General features: G+C 45.1%; 2 protein-coding genes across 3 annotated transcripts; one reads left to right on the top strand and one right to left on the bottom strand.

The window, feature by feature from the left end:
* Positions 1–6,415: 6,415 nt before the first annotated feature.
* Positions 6,416–8,408, top strand: LOC127295878 (DNA topoisomerase 6 subunit A3). Of its 2 annotated transcripts, none has more exons than XM_051325882.2 (2): positions 6,416–7,865; positions 8,130–8,408. In XM_051325882.2, exon 1 carries the CDS (start codon positions 6,529–6,531, stop codon positions 7,852–7,854), a length of 1,326 nt encoding a protein of 441 aa, XP_051181842.1. In that variant the 5' UTR covers positions 6,416–6,528; the 3' UTR covers positions 7,855–7,865; positions 8,130–8,408. The 2 variants fall into 2 exon arrangements, with proteins under 2 accessions (XP_051181842.1, XP_051181841.1); XM_051325881.2 differs by having other exon boundaries at positions 6,417–7,872.
* Positions 8,409–8,472: 64 nt separating this feature from the next.
* On the bottom strand, positions 8,473–17,639 carry LOC127295876 (pentatricopeptide repeat-containing protein At5g02830, chloroplastic). The gene is made up of 12 exons (XM_051325878.2): positions 16,998–17,639; positions 16,199–16,286; positions 15,775–15,979; positions 15,116–15,223; positions 13,761–13,925; positions 13,096–13,653; positions 11,448–11,513; positions 11,262–11,342; positions 10,215–10,312; positions 9,522–9,732; positions 9,188–9,248; positions 8,473–9,082 (listed from the first exon to the last, which is right to left on the bottom strand). Exons 1-12 carry the CDS (start codon positions 17,593–17,595, stop codon positions 8,808–8,810), a joined length of 2,514 nt encoding a protein of 837 aa, XP_051181838.1. The 5' UTR covers positions 17,596–17,639; the 3' UTR covers positions 8,473–8,807.
* Positions 17,640–18,170: the final 531 nt, after the last annotated feature.

Below are 18,170 nucleotides of genomic sequence, written 5' to 3'. Positions count from 1 at the left end.
ATCCCCACACTTTGTCCATCATGGCGGAGATCTCCGCGTGGCGCTGTGAGAGGGGGTTTTCTGCAGGACTGGAAAAAGATGAGGATGCGTCTGGGGCGTGCCAGTGGCATAACTTAGGAGTAATTTATTTTCGACATCATCAGCCGGAGCTTCAGCCGAGGTAACAGTGGGTTGTTCAGGCGGAGGTGCAGGCGAGGATGCGCCCTTGTGGAGGTGCAGATGAGGACATTGCGTCCAGGCTGGAGTCTCGCTGGCGGGGCTATTCTTGAAAGCTGGCAGCACCCTCGTGTTGGCCGGGTCGGAAACATCTTTCAGATAAAAGAAGCCTCCGGACCAGTACCGCGCGGATTCGTGGCGGTCGGTGGGAGGATAGACACGGCCAGGGCGGAGCTTGAAGGTGATCGATCCGCAGGTGGCCAGCTCCGAAGTTTGCGGAACTTTCTCCTTCTTGACGGAGAAAAAGTATTGAAAGAGGGAGAGCTTTGGGGTTACCCGGAGGTGGCCTTCGCACAACGTCACATGGTTGTTGATGGCCAGAATGCTGTTCGGCGAGATGTTGTGCGGCTGCAACACATACACCTTTATAATTTCGGAGAAGAGATCGCTAGGCGGAAAGGAGAAGCCACGCTCGATGAGCGCCTTGGTCACCACCATTTCTCCGGCTTCGGGAGCTAGAGTCAATGAACCCGGAAGTGTCCGTCAGGACCTGGGCTTCAGGAATCCTTCCGCCTCGAGGTTGCAGAGCTTGGTTTCCGTGGTGGTTGCTTGTGACGGTACAGCACGCGTCCGTTGGGAACCCCAAGAGGAAGGCGTGATGCGTACAGCGGCGAGTTTTCCCTCAGTAAGAAACCAAGGTTATCGAATCCAGTAGGACTCAAGAAGCACGTTGAAGGTTGTTGGTGGCGGAGTGTAGTGCGGCGCAACACCAGGGATTCCGACGCCAACGTGGAACCTGCACAACACAATCCAAGTACTTTGCCCCAACTTAACAGTGAGGTTGTCAATCTCACCGGCTTGCTGTAACAAAGGATTAGATGTATAGTATGGAAGATGATGTTCGCAAAGAACAGTAAGAACGAGTATTGCAGTAGATTGTATTCGATGTAAAAGAATGGACCGGGGTCCACAGTTCACTAGTGGTGTCTCTCCGATAAGATAAAGCATGTTGGGTGAACAAATTACAGTTGGGCAATTGACAAATAAGGAGGGCATGACCATGCACATACATATCATGATGAGTAGTGTGAAATTCAATTGAGCATTACGACAAAGTACATAGACCGCTATCCAGCATGCATCTATGCCTAAAAAGTCCACCTTCAGGTTAGCATCCGCACCCCTTCCAGTATTAAGTTGCAAACAACAGACAATTGCATTAAGTATGGTGTGTAATGTAATCAACACAAATATCCTTAGACAAAGCATTGATGTTTTATCCCTAGTGGCAACAGCACATCCACAACCTTAGAACCTTCACATCGTCCTGCATTTAATGGAGGCATGAACCCACTATCGAGCATAAATACTCCCTCTTGGAGTCACAAGTATCAACTTGGCCAGAGCCTCTACTAGCAACGGAGAGCATGCAAGATCTTAAACAACACATATATGATAGATTGATAATCAACATAACATAGTATTCCATATTCATCGGATCCCAACAAACGCAACATGTAGCATTACAAATAGATGATCTTGATCATGTTAGGCAGCTCACAAGATCCAACAATGATAGCACATGAGGAGAAGACGACCATCTAGCTACTGCTATGGACCCATAGTCCAGGGGTGAACTACTCACTCATCAATCCGGAGGCGATCATGGCGATGAAGAGTCCTCCGGGAGATGATTCCCCTCTCCGGCAGGGTGTCGGAGGCGATCTCCTGAATCCCCCGAGATGGGATTGGCGGCGGCGGCGTCTCTGGAAGGTTTTCCGTATCGTGGCTCTCGGTACTGGCGTTTTCTCGACGAAGGCTTCTTATAGGCGGAAGGGTAGGTCAGGGGGCATCACGAGGGGCCCACACACTAGGGCGGCGCGGCCCCAGCCCTGGCCGCGCGGCCCTGGCGTGTCGGCGCCTTGTCGCCCCACTTCGTAATCCTTTCGGTCTTCTGGAAGCTTCGTGGAAAAATAAGACCCTGGGCGTTGATTTCGTCCAATTCCGAGAATATTTCCTTTGTAGGATTTCTGAAACCAAAACAGCAGAAAACAACAACTGGCTCTTCGGCATCTTGTCAATAGGTTAGTGCCGGAAAATGCATAAATATGACATAAAGTGTGTATAAAACATGTGAGTATCATCAATAAAGTAGCATGGAACATAAGAAATTATAGATACGTTTGAGACGTATCAGTGGTGCAGGGCCACCACTTTCCCTTGGCTTCGCAGTCTCTCGCGCGAGCCTTGGATTTTTTGGCGGCTGCTTCCTCCGCCTTCTTCTCCATCTGTTCTGCCCCCGCGGTTTTTTCCGGGTTGGCAGATGTCCCCTCGATGTCTTTGCCGGAATCCTTTGAGGGCTCCAGCTGAACTGGGACGAAAGGGGGAGGGGCGGAAGAGATAGGCGTCGCCATGATCGGCTCGGAGGAGGGAGGCGGAGTTGAAGAAGACATCTGAAACAGAATGCAAATATAGCTAAGCTTAGCCGGATCCAACGTTGATACCCTATTCATCCCTACCAACTGCGGTGAGACAGGAAAGCTCTGAGGGCTTACCGGAATGGATTCCGCGGTGGTTGGAGTCGCCGGTGGTGAGGTTTTGCTGCGGCAGCTCGCTGAACTTAAGAACACGAAGAACAACTCACGGCGGCGACACGTCTCTGGTGAACTTCCGGTGAACTCCGGTGCGGCGGAGGAGGAGCTCGGAGGCGGCGCTGTGCGAGAGGTGAAAAGGGGGGCGAATGGGGTGATTAGGAGTGAACGGCGGATATTTATAGGCCGAGGGGAGGAGATTCGTGCTCCACATCCTGTGGTCGGAACGCAAGCTTCGCGCCGTTGGATGATCAACACGTGTCAAAAACCCTAAGCGGTAAAAATGGCTAAGGATAAGTTACCGCTCAAATCGTGTGAAAAATGGCGCCAAGATTGGCGGAACCGTTTGAACTTTTCGAGGTTCCGGGTAGCAGTTTGAAAATCTGTAAAATCTTGTCCAGAGCAGGGGAGGAACCCGGAGACGTGTTGTAACGATACTGTCGATGGATGAAGTCCCACGGGATAAAAGTATTTTCCGACTGAAACTTGGGAAACAAAATAATATGAAGTTGGAGTTCTTCAAGTTTCCCCATGTTGCTAAGATTGTCGGAAGCTGTTAAGCTTTAGCAAGGCGGAAACAAGAGGTAAATCTCGGAGAATTCTGGGGACTATTGTTGTGGGTATACCATCGACAGTGCCTAGATCCGGCAAGCCCGGGTGGCCCACAGACGGTGGTGTGGCATGTGGCCCATCGGGCGGCCTAGTTGCTGTTGATCATGAAGGATGAAGTCCAACCCAGGATCGGGAAGCCGGATCCTAACCGACCTTCGGAGGAGGCCGGATCCGTGAAGGCCCATGAGGAACCCGGATCCAGTACGACGTAGATGGAAGGCGGATCCTTGACGTACACGGCAAGATATTGTACCGTAGTTAGGCAACCTGTAATCCGGCTAGGACTCTCCATGTAAACCCTAGATCCGTGCGCCTTTATAAGCCGGATCCCGGGAGCCCTAGAGGCACAACCACAACCATTGTAACAACGCGAAAGCACCCTGATAATTTCAGACAAGCAGCAGTAGGCCCTGTCTTCGAGCAGGTGTTCCGAAGCTGGGTAAATCGCGTACCACCGTCCCGAGTGCTCTCCGCCCTATGGCCCTTACTTCTTCTCCCCCTCGTGAGGATCCCTCCTCTGAGGTATTGTTGAATAGGCAACGACACGCTGCGCCCAACGCGGCAGGTTTGGATCGCGTAGTTGTATAGTAGCTATTTACCTCTAAATTCACTAAAAAGCATAATAAATTATAAAAAATATATAAAATAGTTCAAATTTTCAAAACTTATTACATAAGTTTATTTTCCACGTATTCAATGACAAAGTATTATCCAAATAAAATGTAAAAATGATACAAATGCTCTAGGCTTCGGGATTTCCTTCATCATTGTTGTTTGCAGCATTGTTGCCTACATGCTCAATATAGTTTGACTTCCTTCAAGTATTCGTCATTGGATATGTGCATTTGATTCACTCAAATTATGAGAAGTGCACACCTTGGGGAGGAACTCACATTATATTGGCTTTCTAAAATTTTCACCCATTTTGGCACTTGTTGCCAATGGGGGAGAAGTTTAGAGGGTTTAAGGGAATGGTTTTATACTTAGGTTTGGTTTGTACTTAAGTGTTTTGCCTCTCATGCATTCCATATTTATATGTCTTGCATGGTTGTATATATATAGTGGAAACTATCCCAAAGGTTAATCTTGACAATGTATGCAATGAATTCATGTTCATCACACGTGCATACATTGTGGGAGAGTTTTCTCTATATATGTTGGGTCTACTCACATCCCTTGCATTAGTTGTAGTTTTCTGAGTAGAGCTGGTTCTGATATGGGCTAGTAGCTTCGTGTTACTTGACCATATCAATTACAACCTCTTGTATACAACTTATTCTCGGATAAGTTGCATACTTGTTTCTAATATTCAATATATAAACCCTCTTATTGTGGTTGTCATCAATTACCAAAATGGGGGAGATTGTAAGGGTATATTGCCCCTATGTGTGATTTTCGTAATTAATGACAACCCCTATGGACTAATGTTTTCATTGAGTTTATATGAAGGAATATTCCATATGTACTACTTGTAGTCCATATGTTGGATTCAAGTATGGATGCCATGAAGATAAAGACATACCTTGTGTATTGGCATCAAGATCATCGATTTGAAGATATATATGTGATATGATCAAGAAGAAGAAATGAAGATGGAGTTCTTATGTGGAACTCAATATTAGTCATGCTCTAGCTTATGTGATAAGCAATGAATGATCAAGATCTTGAGTGCTTGATTACAAGTGAAGAACTCAAGATATGGCTCTAAGTCGGTGTCATGATAGGCTCATGAGTTGAGCCATGGTTGACTAAAATTTAGAGCATGCAAACAAATGAAGAGTTCTTTATACACCTCAAGATAGTATGACAGATCATGAGAAGATACAAGGTTGACCAATATAAGGAGTGAAGAATAGAGTCAAGTTTGGTCAACACATGAAGCATGAAGAATGTGCCACGCAAAGTCATGTGGTATGGTAAGCCTTGTCAATGATGCTTTATGAACTAACCCATCATATATGTGCCCTTGTGTACGGGGGAGCATTTGTGAGTCTTCACGAAGTCACAATGATCAAGTGAGGCATTCTAGCTTGAGTGGAGCTTGAAGAGTTATCATCATGATCAAGCGGGATGCGCAAGGCAAAGGTATGGCCTTGCTAGGTTTTCCTTTTACCGGTCTCAAGGTGGTTGATGGGAGACCAGATTATAGGATAGATAGCCGCACTATCAAGAGGGGCTTTCGGTTTGGGTAACTTGATCACATCGTATTAAGGAGCTCAATCCTTTGCATACTTTACATATCCCTATTCCTTCTTGGTGTTTTTCTGTGAGAGGTTCTTGAGCTTGTTGCTAGCTTTACAACAAGTCCAAGTTCATCGAAAACGGAATTCGCATGCATCTTCTATTGCGTTTTCGAGTTTGGACGTCTTCACCGTTTCTTGACGGCGGGAGACTCCCTCTCTAAAAACATCTAAAAATATCCTGTGAGGAGTCTCATTTTTGTTTGGGTTCTATTCGTCGTTATCTTTCCAACAAAATTGGTTTCATGTCAATCGGAGTCCGAACACGAAAGTTATCACAGTTTCTGTATAACATGTTTTCCTGCTGGCCCGGTTTCTCGTCGGTGTGACCGACCGGTCCCACCGGATGGCCCGGTTCAAACAGGCCCCTGGACCGGTGTCATTCGGCCGCCATCCAGTATCGCCGGCTCCTTAGCCCGGTCATGGCCCGACGCCCAGTCCGGTTTGGGCCGGATGGCCCGGTCTGTGGTCCGGTCTGACTAGGTCCTGAACCGGACGGTCTGGCCTCTGACCCGGATTTGGGCCGGGTTTGGATCGTCTCGGACGCCACGGTCATCCGTTTTTGGGATGGGTCCGTGTGGGCCACGTTTTTTTCTGATTGCACCCATCCAAAATTCCGAATGCGCGAACACGGGATGAGTCGCCGCGTTGGAGATGCCCTTACACCCCTAGGTGGAGATGGGGTCTTCGGCGGGCTGCTCGGCTTTCCGGCTCTTCATGTTGTTGGGCCGAGGCAATGCGAGCCCACTCCACCTAGGACTTGTGGGCTGCCCGCGGGGGGCATATTGGGTATGGGTATTGGGTGGACCGTGGAGTCGCTCACAGTCAGTGGCTCCTCCGTCCCTCCCTTCCCCCAACCAAATCCGCCGCCACACTCGAGTTCGAATCCCGCCGCCGTCCCCGCCGCATCTGCCTCCAAATCTGTCCCCATGTCGGAGAGAAAGCGCCGCGCGGGGCCAGGCGCCGCCGCGGGTGGTTCGACCTCGAAGAAACCGCGCGGCGCCTCGGCGGCTGCGTCCTACGCCCAATCCCTCCGCTCGAAGCTCCGCCCCGACGACTCCATCCTCGCCTCCCTCCGCGCCCTCGCCTCCGCGGCCGCGAAACCCAAGCCCGCGGCCGCGTCCTCCGCCGGAGCCAAAGCCCTCGCCGACGACGACCCGGCCTCCGCCTCCTCCTCCTACATCGTGGTGGCCGACCAGGACATCAACTCCGTCACCTCCCGCATCAACCGCCTCGTCCTCTCCGTCGCGCGCAGCATCCTCTCCGGCCGCGGCTTCTCCTTCTCCGTCCCCTCCCGCACCTCCACCAACCAGGTCTACCTCCCGGACCTCGACCGCATCGTGCTCCTCCGCCGCGAGGCGGCCAGGCCCTTCGCCAACGTCGTCACCGCGCGCAAGGCCACCGTCACCGCGCGCGTCCTCTCCCTCGTCCACGCCGTCCTGCGCAGGGGGATCCACGTCACCAAGCGAGATCTCTTCTACACCGACGTCAAGCTCTTCGAGGACCAGTCCCAGTCCGACGCCGTCCTCGACGACGTCTCCTGCATGCTCGGATGCACCCGCTCCTCGCTCCACGTCGTCGCCTCCGAGAAGGGCGTCGTCGTTGGCCGCCTCATCTTCCACGACGACGGTGACCGCATCGACTGCACGCGAATGGGTGTCGGCGGTAAGGCCATCCCGCCCAACATCGACAGGGTTTCAGGCATCGAGAGCGACGCTCTGTTCATCCTGCTAGTGGAGAAAGATGCTGCGTTCATGCGCCTCGCTGAGGACCGGTTCTACAACCGTTTCCCTTGCATCATTCTTACGGCGAAGGGGCAGCCGGATGTTGCCACCAGATTGTTCCTGCGGCGGCTTAAGGTGGAGTTAAAGCTGCCGGTGCTTGCAATGGTGGACTCTGATCCTTATGGGCTGAAGATCTTATCAGTCTATATGTGCGGGTCCAAGAACATGTCGTATGACAGTGCCAATCTGACTACGCCGGATATCAAGTGGCTCGGCGTTCGGCCAAGCGACCTGGACAAGTACAGGGTGCCGGAGCAGTGCCGGCTTCCCATGACTGATCACGATATCAAGGTGGGCAAAGAGATGCTGGAGGAGGACTTTGTGAAGCAGAATGAAAGCTGGGTGAGGGAGCTGGAGACCATGTTGCGAACAAGACAGAAGGCTGAGATTCAGGCTCTTAGCTCGTTTGGGTTCCAGTACCTGACTGAGGTATATCTGCCTCTCAAGCTGCAGCAGGAGGACTGGATTTGAGATCTCTTCTGGTGGCAGGTGAATAGATTATCTTGTTGCTCTATCTTCCTATTGTTTTTGTTCATTATGTTTGGTGTATTTTGTTTCTAACAATAATCTGTTAGTGACACGTTGCATTCTTGGTCGTGGTGCATTTTACCAAGTACATAACCCTTAAGCAGTTTAAGTGTTATTATCTCTGACTTAGAATTAGAATTTAGTCTAATAAGAGCACCCTTCGCATACCTAATCGACTGAGACTAAGCCCCGGAATGTTCACTTTTTTCCTGCTACAGATGATGATATTCTCATACGGAGGAATAGCGCCCCAGTCCGAAGCTTCAAGGAGCAATTTGAAATGGCCAGGAAATATGTACACCACATGTGAACATGTGGCAATTCCTTTGTACCAACTTATACATTTGAAAAAACATATGTGTTGTATTTTTCCCCTTCTGCTTAGAGTAGAATTTGTGATTGACTTGTGAGACCTGTATTTAGAAGCAATTGTCTGGATCTCTGAAATTGGATCTGATACCTTAAAGCTATTATATTGGTATCATTTGCATCTTAAATGCACGCAAAGGCCAGATCACCAGAAATATTAAATCTAATTGAGAAAAGATGTACAACAGTCAATACTTCAACCAGTATCAGAGTTGCTTGTAAGCCAACAAAAGCTAGTGTTCTTTATTGTACTCTGTCAGAATGTTTATCATTTTCTGTGGAACATTGGTGATTACAACAATTATCTAGACACTTCAAAATTTTAACCTGGGATGCTACCCGGTTGAGAGAATTGATGCAGATGCATTTACAATACGAAACGTGTGATTTTTCATGTATCATACTGGACCATATCAGACTACATTGGCCACCAACAAATCTTTTCCTTCTGAAATCAGCCTGTTGCTGTATGTACACCATCCATCTTGCAGGTATAAAATTGACCAAAGAAATGCCCCAGGGTGTCACTATACATCCCTCACAGCTTTCCTCTTAAGCCAATGATTCAGCGAGTTGACTGTTATTTTTATCATTCCCTGTGGTCTCCTAGGCCGTTGGGGAGCTCTGACTTTAGATGAAAGAGGAGGGTGGCTTTGTGGTCCAATAAAAACTTCAAGACCCAATTCATCCGTCAAAACAGAAGTTATAGCATGCTCGACGTCGATAGCAGTCGCTTCAATATCAGTGTATGATGTCTTCTCATGACCGGTGATGATGACCAAATCATCCTGAACTGCTGTACCTACTCAAAAGTAACAAAACAAAATAGAATGGTCATATTGTCTTAGTAATGCATCATCTTGATTCTAATAGAATCTGCAGATAACGTTACAGTCCTGAACGTTACCTAGAAGATACTTCTCTTTGATCTTGCGGAGAGTTGAGAGAACAACTATGCGAGCTTCAACCTGTGGAACATATAGTTGAGTAGATGCCTTGGAATAGATTGTGTAACAGAGGTGCAACGGGACCCAAAATATGACACTTGAGTTCATGTTCTAGTGCAAAATCATGTATCACTTTGATGCAAGATGGCTGTTGAGTTTCAACAGACTAACGTCTGTGGGTTGCGATTACCATTTTATATTGATGCAAAGATTTGCAACACTTCCTTATATTCTCGAAAACAGAAAAACAGTAGATGATATATTATTAGGCAGATACTCTCTGTATCAGATTACCTTTGAAAGCCCACGGACATCAACAGTTTGGTTTTGATCAACATCCTTTTGCAAGAATCTTGCCACTTTCTCAAGAAATATATTGAATGATTTATTTCTCTCATCTTTTAGATCTAAATGGTAAAAATCTCGTTTTCCACTGCCGGAAGACAAAACACCTTCACTCCATTCCACTATCAGTTCCTTTAGATAATAGTCATATGCTTGATATCTGTCATGGGTAAAACAAGAGACAAACTTAACACAGAAAGAAAACCTGCTATAAAAATAATAACCTATGTTTTGATAATATCAGTCTATCCATAGTCTGCATGTCTCCTACCGTGGAACGATATACATTATGAACTAAACTATGAGTGCATGATTGCTTCCAGTTGATATTTGTTGATATGTTTATACCCTTTTAGCTTGACCAAACTTGTACTTCACATATTTTTGCATATGAAGAGTGGATTTTGTGCTTATATGGGTCCGTGCCCTTTGTATTTCCACCATGAAATGTGACTTGAGATGTGCACACTCTCTCATCCTATTGCCTAACTTTATTGCAGTAGGTTGAGAAAATGTACTTGGATCTCAAGGCGCATCTCATGGTCAGGATTGTAGCAGCATCCACACATACATACAAATTGCCAAACTAAATGAATGGACGAAGAAAACCAAAGGAATGTCAAAGAACTTCTAGTCACGTACCCTGCTCTTCTCATTTCCTGATAGATCGCCAAGCATTGCTGAATTTCTTGTAATGATCCGTATTTGCAACGTGCTGTCAGGAGAGTTCTGTATGTCACCTGAAAATGAACTTGTAGCTCAGTAACTCATGCAACCTTGCAAATCAATGCAATCCTAGTCCTAGATAGTTGCCCATACAGATCAAATCTTGATATCCTTTAATAATAAAATGGACTTCCATCAAAGAGTAGACAAACCATGAGCTATATGATACTATCTAACATTAACAACAACAAAAAAGACCTCAAGAAATAACCCCAAAAAATTATAACCTGGATGTTCATGAAAAAATATCACTCAGAATTTATGAACTAGTTAAACGGAAGGAAATCATGCGTGCACCAGCAGAATTCAGTACGGTTCAACTAGGGCACTTATTATTCTCGATAAGAACTAACAATTTATTATTCTCCCTCCACCCCTGTACATACACCCCTTACACCTAATAATAAAATGGACACTCATTAAAGAGTAAATAAACCATGTGCCAGATGATACTATCTAACATCAACAGAAAATTGATATTAGGAAATAAGCTCAAACAATTATACCCGAATGTTTGAGGAAAAATATACTACCAAGAATTTAAGAAATACTACTCCCTCCGATCCACAATAACTGTCGGAAATTTTGTACTAATCTAGTATAAAATTTGTACTAAGTCACCGACACTTATTTTGGATCGGAGGGAGTAGTTAAATGCAAGGAAATCACACATGCATCAGCAGAGTTCAGTGACTCGACAATAGCACCGATTATTCTGGATAAGAACTAACAATTTGTTCTCGGGATGCCCTGTACATACACATCCTGTGTTTGTATAAAAACTTATTGTTGGGGCCTCCCCTACAGTTTCCAGTTCAAAAAACAGAAAGTATGTGTGCGAACCTTTGTCCATAGACGCTGCCAAGCTATGGTTGAAAACAGTAAATTCAATAATAAAGAGCATCGAAGTTCTCTCAAAAAAAAGAGCACCAAGCCTTTGTACCATACATAAGAGAGACTCACCATATTCGGCTTCAGTTGTTGTGCTTTCATTTCTTCAAACAAGTGGAACGCCATCTTCATGTCCTTACTTTCTACACATGCCTGGAGGAAATTGCGGCATAAGCTTACTTCAATTATAAACTTATAACAAACATGATGCGATGTCTCTTATCTTAACCAATTGAAATATGAGTTCTAATGGCCAACCTTAATAGCTACAGTATATGCAGAGACATTAAGTTTTATTCCAACACGCTGCATTCTTCTGAGTGCCTGTATCCAAAAAGTAAATAACATTGGTCCACATTTAGCAAGTAACAAAGTGTCAAAGTAAGCAACAAATTCTATTTGTCCAGACAAAAAAATGGTACTCCGCATAACACTTGTAAATTGTCATATATTATTGCAAAGGGACTTTTCCAAGGTATGCCTAAATTGTGCATTAGAAAGCATTCAAATGTAATACTGTAAGCAATCATAAATACAATGACAAAAAGAATCTTCTGCAACAGTGAAGGGGGATATGTGGTACTCCCTCCGTTCCAAAAAAAACTTCTCAACTTTTTCTAGATACAGATATATCTATAGCTAAAACATGTCTATATACCTCCGTATTTGGACAAAGTTGGGAAGCTTTTTTTTTGGAACAGAGGGAGTATTATATAACTGCAAAGTGAAATAATATGCACTGTGATTGTAGATAAAGGAGGGACTATTTGCTGTCTGAACTGCAAAAAACCTAAACACTGGGATTGGCTAATTAACTAGCTGGGTGACCCACGCATCTGCACAACTGGATTTATTAGATGTTGTCATATTTGGTTTCCCACTTTCTCTGCCGGTCATTGGTTCCCTTGCATCAACTGTTATACGGTTATATTAGCCTCCAGTTCGGTATGCCAACCACAATATGATACCGTTGTAGCAAAATTTATTTCTCGATGAAACGTTGTAGTTTGATAGAATTTTTTCCATCCTTTCGTAAAAGATGCTGACCCTCTTATTGTAATGGCTCATTTGTTTATTTGTAGCATTGTTATTTATGTCTTTGTGGTGCCATGCAAACCAATAGACACTTGCTAATCTCCACATTCCATCTTCCACTCCTCATCCATCTATGTCTATTTATTTCATTGATACTTGTGTTGAAAAAAATGTACATGCCTTTCTACACATATTTCTCTTCATGTACTTTGCTCCCCTGTTACCTGACCATCTTGTCACTGGGAACGGCGAAGCAGACATCCCCATCATTCTTAAGAAGACCCTTGACTAAATATATCAGACCCTAACATTCTGTGACAGCAAAGCCACAAACATGCAATACTTCTTTGGAGAGGCAGCTTTATTGCATTTGGTGCGTAGGTCCCCTCTATATGACTGTGATACGATTTTTACCATTGTAGGAACTTCTTTCTTACTTAGTTTGTTTTTCGAAAACATGAGTATTGATTGTTCTCTACCATGGTATCAGCTGTTTCCGGTGAAGGATTTTGGTTGGAAGTTAAATCAGACTGTTTCCGGTGAAGGACTTTAAACAGCATATACCCATCATAATTCATAAGACAGGAAAAGCAACTAAATACGAGTAATCAATCTTGGTCGTTTCTTGTAGGCAAGTAATCTCTGCCATTCCTTTTCTATTGCTTTAATAATACGATAGATAGATCAAGACCTTGCAGATGGTACATTAAATTCATTAGTTAACGAGTCTACAAGAGGACACAACAGAGCAAACAATATAACAGCATTTAGTGTGCAGAGATCAATATCTAGTTCATTATTGCTACAACAAGACATCAGGGCTAGCATGCAGTGTGCACTGAAAATATGAACTTAAAGCTTTGGTACTAACCTGGATAGCTCCATTCCTATTTTGTGACGTCCCATAAATATCAATGAGAATGGACCAGCTAATACGGTCGGGGCAAAGGCCGCTTCGTCTCATCTCATTCATTACGGATTTTGCACGTTCATCATTAGTTCCACATGCCATCATCAAAATGTTATATGTTGTAACTGTTGGCCTAAATGGAACAACCAAGATAGTACCACCATTTTTACTCAGATGCTCTTCACAGAATGTGAAGTTGTCCGGAAGACATTTTTTCTGCTCAACAGATAGAGATACTTTGATTCCAGATTCCCTCCAGCTATTGAACAAGCGGAAAGCTCTATCATATTGGCATGACTTGACCAAAGAAGTAAGGATAATATTGAAGCATGGGGCAGTAGGTTGACAGCCATCCCTTATCATTTCTTCAAGGATCTCTATGGCGCCATCAACTAAACCAGAATTTGCATAAGCATTGATTAATGATGACCACGTGACTAGGTTAAGACGAACACCAACTGCTCGCATATCATCTTTGATGTTGGAAGCCTTCTTCCACATCTTTGCCTCCGCAAACACCTAAAGTTAAAGAGAAAAAAGAATTATGGAGGCATTAAAAGGCATGACACATGAACAGGATAACAACAAAAACAACAATCGCAACAATAACAGCAGGCGCCTCGTACCTTTATCATTGTACTATATGTAAAAACATCTAACTTCAAAGCCCCGCCATGTTCCTTTTTCTTAATTTCCTCATAAATTTCTTGTGCTAAGTTGAACTCTCTAGCATTGCAACATGTCTTCAGAAGTATGTTATATGACGCCAAATCAGGAGGGACACCAAGTTTCTGCAAAGGTGAAATAATGTAGAGCATAAGGTTACTGCACATGAACCTGCATTAGTTTTAATCCATCATAAATACACACTTTTCACTAGGGTTTCTGATTTTGCATGTTTAACACTTGATTCAAGCTGACTGTATACTTGCCACTGCAAAGGTGGAAAATCGGGTTTATTTGCCAGTTGCTACTCCAACAAGAGACAACGGAGTTGACCAGTACAAATGATGATTTATCCCTTTCAAAGAAAATTCAAAAGAAGGAAATCTGTAGGATTCGGTATTTATCAAGCAAGTGGTGCAACCGGGTTAGGATGGGGTGTGCGCCGTATCTTGGATGACCTCGGGTGGTATGGTCTTGGAGGTACCTGCGACTGCGAGTCCCTAGCTTTAATGAGTGTGGAGACACAGACCACAAAGCGGCATTGACAACGCGAGCCCAAGAAATTTCCATGCCATGATGGCTTGAGGCAAATTACGCTGAGCTCAGTTCCATCACACCTACTCTTTCCACTGCCTTCCACCTCAGCTCCATATGAGCCTCTGCTCAGAGATACTGTGGCTCGAACTCTAGCGCAAGTTCAGTACAGACAAATGTACTCATGTGGCACACTCCACATTAGTCATGACGTCACCAGCCCTCCCTGCAAACACAGGATCAGGCCATCCATGGTACCACGGGCCGCACAGCTGAGCAAGAGGTGGACTGCAGCAATCTCACAGGTGAACACGCAGACAGTGACACAGATGAAAGCAAACAGCTCATCCATTTCAATTTTGAAGAGAGAGAAAAAAGGAATATAACGTGGACTACTGGAAATTGGAGCCAATAGTGGGTGTAAAAAACTCATTTCACTTCTTTTCAGTGGCATGACCATGATGGCAATTATCTAGATTTCTATGGAAAATCGTCAATTCACACCTTTGTAGTGGCAAGCGTACAATTGTTGCAAACATGAAAGGTGCAGCCAAATGCACAATATACACACTCATTGTAGTGAGCATAATGCAGAAGGACCTAGCAGGCATGGAATAAAAATGCTAGCCAAAAAATGGGCATATAATAGCATCTGAGAAGTTTCACCAGAAACGTGGATGTGCAGGAGAATGGACAGAAAATTTAACATCATGTGGAATCAACCGCTTGAAGCTAAATAGCCTACCTATGAACAGCAACAATAGGGTAGAAGATGCATTACTTGCATATGCTTGTAGACCGAAAAATTGTAGCTCAAACTGTGGGCATTCGCATTCATAAGGCTGTTAAAGACATGGGTATTTGGAGTAATCTTCTCAGCAAGCAGCCCCTGCATAAGAGTCACAAATACCAGTGAAGGCTCAGTTTGATTATCTAAAGTATAGCATATGTTTACAAAAGGCGAGCACAACACAGTATTTTATTGGATGCATACTGTTAATTTGCAGATTTTTTTCCTTCAAATAATTTCCACTTTTTTTTTGGTACCGACAAATAGAGAGAGAAAAACTCAATCATGAAATGGGACAAAGGAACACCAGCAAGCGTTATGTATCATGTGATTTTTATGGCACAACTCAAGGTATTCTTCTGAAGAACATCTAATGTTTGTGCACACACGGAAAAGATAAAGGGAGAGCGATTTGCTCAGAATTTACAGGTGCAACACAATTTTCTGATTACCATCCTAAGTTAAGTAGTACAGTTCTAAAGAGAGTGTGCTATTGAATCATGCTTAGGAATTTCTAAATTGATGAATCTCTATGAAACTAACAGCACCTGGGGTTTGTGGTACTTTAGAATGTGTTCACCTAGATCTTGTAATTTTTCAGCTGTTACTTATGCAAGTATAAATTTCAACAGCGATCACTAGTCCCATACCTCAAATATAATCCGAGCCTGCACAGAAGAACCACAATGACTGCATATATCGATGATACTTCGGCATGCAAACATATTGATACCTCCCAACTGGTCCTTGAGTGCTCTAAAGACCTTCAGGGCATGTTTCAATTCCTTTCTTTTCCCAAAAGCTTCCATAGTATTGCAGAGTAGAAGCTGGGAGTGTGGAAAGATACGTGCATACCTACATGTCAAAAGACAATGGATGAGCAGGTATGAAGATAGCCAAAAGAGTGAAAAGACTAAAAATCTAATGTATCCCAAAAGAAAGCTTCAGATTATTGCACGGCGTATTTTCCAAATTGATTAATGTTTTTTACATTTTAGTATTAACATATAAAAAGAAAGTGCGGTTGGCAAAAGTTAAGACAAGAATGAAGAGAAATACAGTAAGTATGATCACCTTATCGCCATATCTGGATCCCGCTTCCTGACAAATATTTTCAGTACATCCATTGGATCCACAATGTTTTTAACAAAAAATCCACAGCCTAAAAATAAAACAAAGAAAAGTCTTAATAGCGATAACTTCAGAGTCTGGATCGCAGGAAAACATAAACAAGAAAATTGCAGTGAATAGTGGTAAGCACTAGAAATAGGTAATCAGCAGAACAGTGAGTGCCACTCTATCCGTAGTTCGTATCTAACTTGTAATTACATGTAACATATGACTATAAAACACAGAATCAACAGACATTAAGAGCCAAAGTATGTCAATAGTGAGCATGACAGGGAATTCATTTTGCTACCAAGTTGATTAGAAGTCCAGGAAACAACGAACATAGAGCTAAGTGAAGTAGAAAGATGTCTCAAACATATACACATAAATATATCTTCGTACACACCGAACATGAGAGGCGTGAGCGCATTCTAATGGCGGAATTTAATGTTCCATCAGCTGTGCCTTGACTACTGACTAATCATATCAGACAGATCAGTGCAAAGTGCCGACGTTAAATCTGAAGCAGTCTAGAAACTCTATTGCATACAGTCGTGCGCGCATATTACCTACTACAGTAAATTAACAAAACCAGGTAGCAAATGGATAACATATTAGCAATTAACTAGATGGATTGTGTCTCGAGCGAGACCTAACAGTAATGCTGATGATTGGTGAGCGCTGGCGATTGCTGGTGCGCCACCAAGGTAGACGCTACAACTGAATGACACAGAAAACATAAGGAAGTTTGAGGTGACATTACTAGCTAGCGCCTCGATGGCCTCCACGAACTCCACCATGATGCGCTCGTCCAGCAGCTGCCGGCATGCGGCCGCGACGGCGTCGGACGCATCAGGGTCGAGCATCACGGCGGCCTGGACGCCGATGCGGTCGGCGTCGCGGAGGAACTCGAGCACGTGGGGGAGGCCGTGGTCGCGGAGCGCGGCGTCGACGCCGCGCGAGAGGAGGCGCCAGTTGATGCGGGCGGCGAAGCCGGAGTCCCCGGCGGCGGCGCGGAGGCCCTCGGCGGCGATGAGGAAGTCGCCGAGGCGGCCGGCGCCGGCGAGGTTGGAGGCGACGCGGGAGTAGTAGTCGATGGCGGAGGGGTTGCTGCCGACGTCGAGGAGCAGCGGGAGGGCCTTGCCCCCCTTGTGGGTGGAGTTAGGGCGGCCGTTGGGGGCGGCGGGGGTGGACTGGAAGCGGCCGACGTCGGAGAGGATGGGGATGACCTTGGCCTTGGGGTTGGGGTTGGGGTTGGGGTTGGCATTGGGGGCGGAGATGGTGGTTGCGGACTGCAAGCGGCTGCGGCGGCGGCGCGGCGGAGGTGGTGGTTGCGGGGAGGAGGTCATGGCCATCCCCATGGTGACTGGTGGAGATGGGGGATTGGAGGTGGAAGAGCCAAAGCCAAGGCAGTGTCACTTGGACGGTGGGGCTTTCATGGGGTGGCGCGGATATTTTCGCTCCGTTCGGATAGGAAGCTCAACAAAACAGAGAGGGGATATTCCGCAACTAGTTGCGCCCGCACCCCATTTTTGTTCTGACATTTCCAAGCTTCCAAAAAATGCAAACTAAAATTCTAGACATACATTCTATTGTATCTTGTGCATCTGTGAAATTTCATCCAAAAATATGTCAAAATGTGGCCTACACAAAAAGAACAAATGATGTGTAAATAGTACGTGACACTATTTACGTACGTCTTCTCTTTTTTACACAGCGGCTCCTGAACACAACTCTGGCTCCGTAGCAGCCAGGAACGGTCCAGGCGACCAGGTATACTCACTACCAGTCCCAGAAACCAGCATTTTCCGCTCAAAATATGATGCATATAGCTTATGGTCAAAATCAAATTATTTATATACAAAAAAACATCTACAATATAAAATAGACAAATATGAAAGTGTATTTCACGATCGTTGTAACAATATTGGTTTTG

This window comes from Lolium perenne, chromosome 4 (assembly GCF_019359855.2).
Source record: "Lolium perenne isolate Kyuss_39 chromosome 4, Kyuss_2.0, whole genome shotgun sequence".
Lineage (NCBI taxonomy): Eukaryota > Viridiplantae > Streptophyta > Magnoliopsida > Poales > Poaceae > Lolium > Lolium perenne.
The sequence above is the reverse complement of the archived record's forward strand: the minus strand, read 5'-3'. Positions and strand labels throughout refer to the sequence as shown.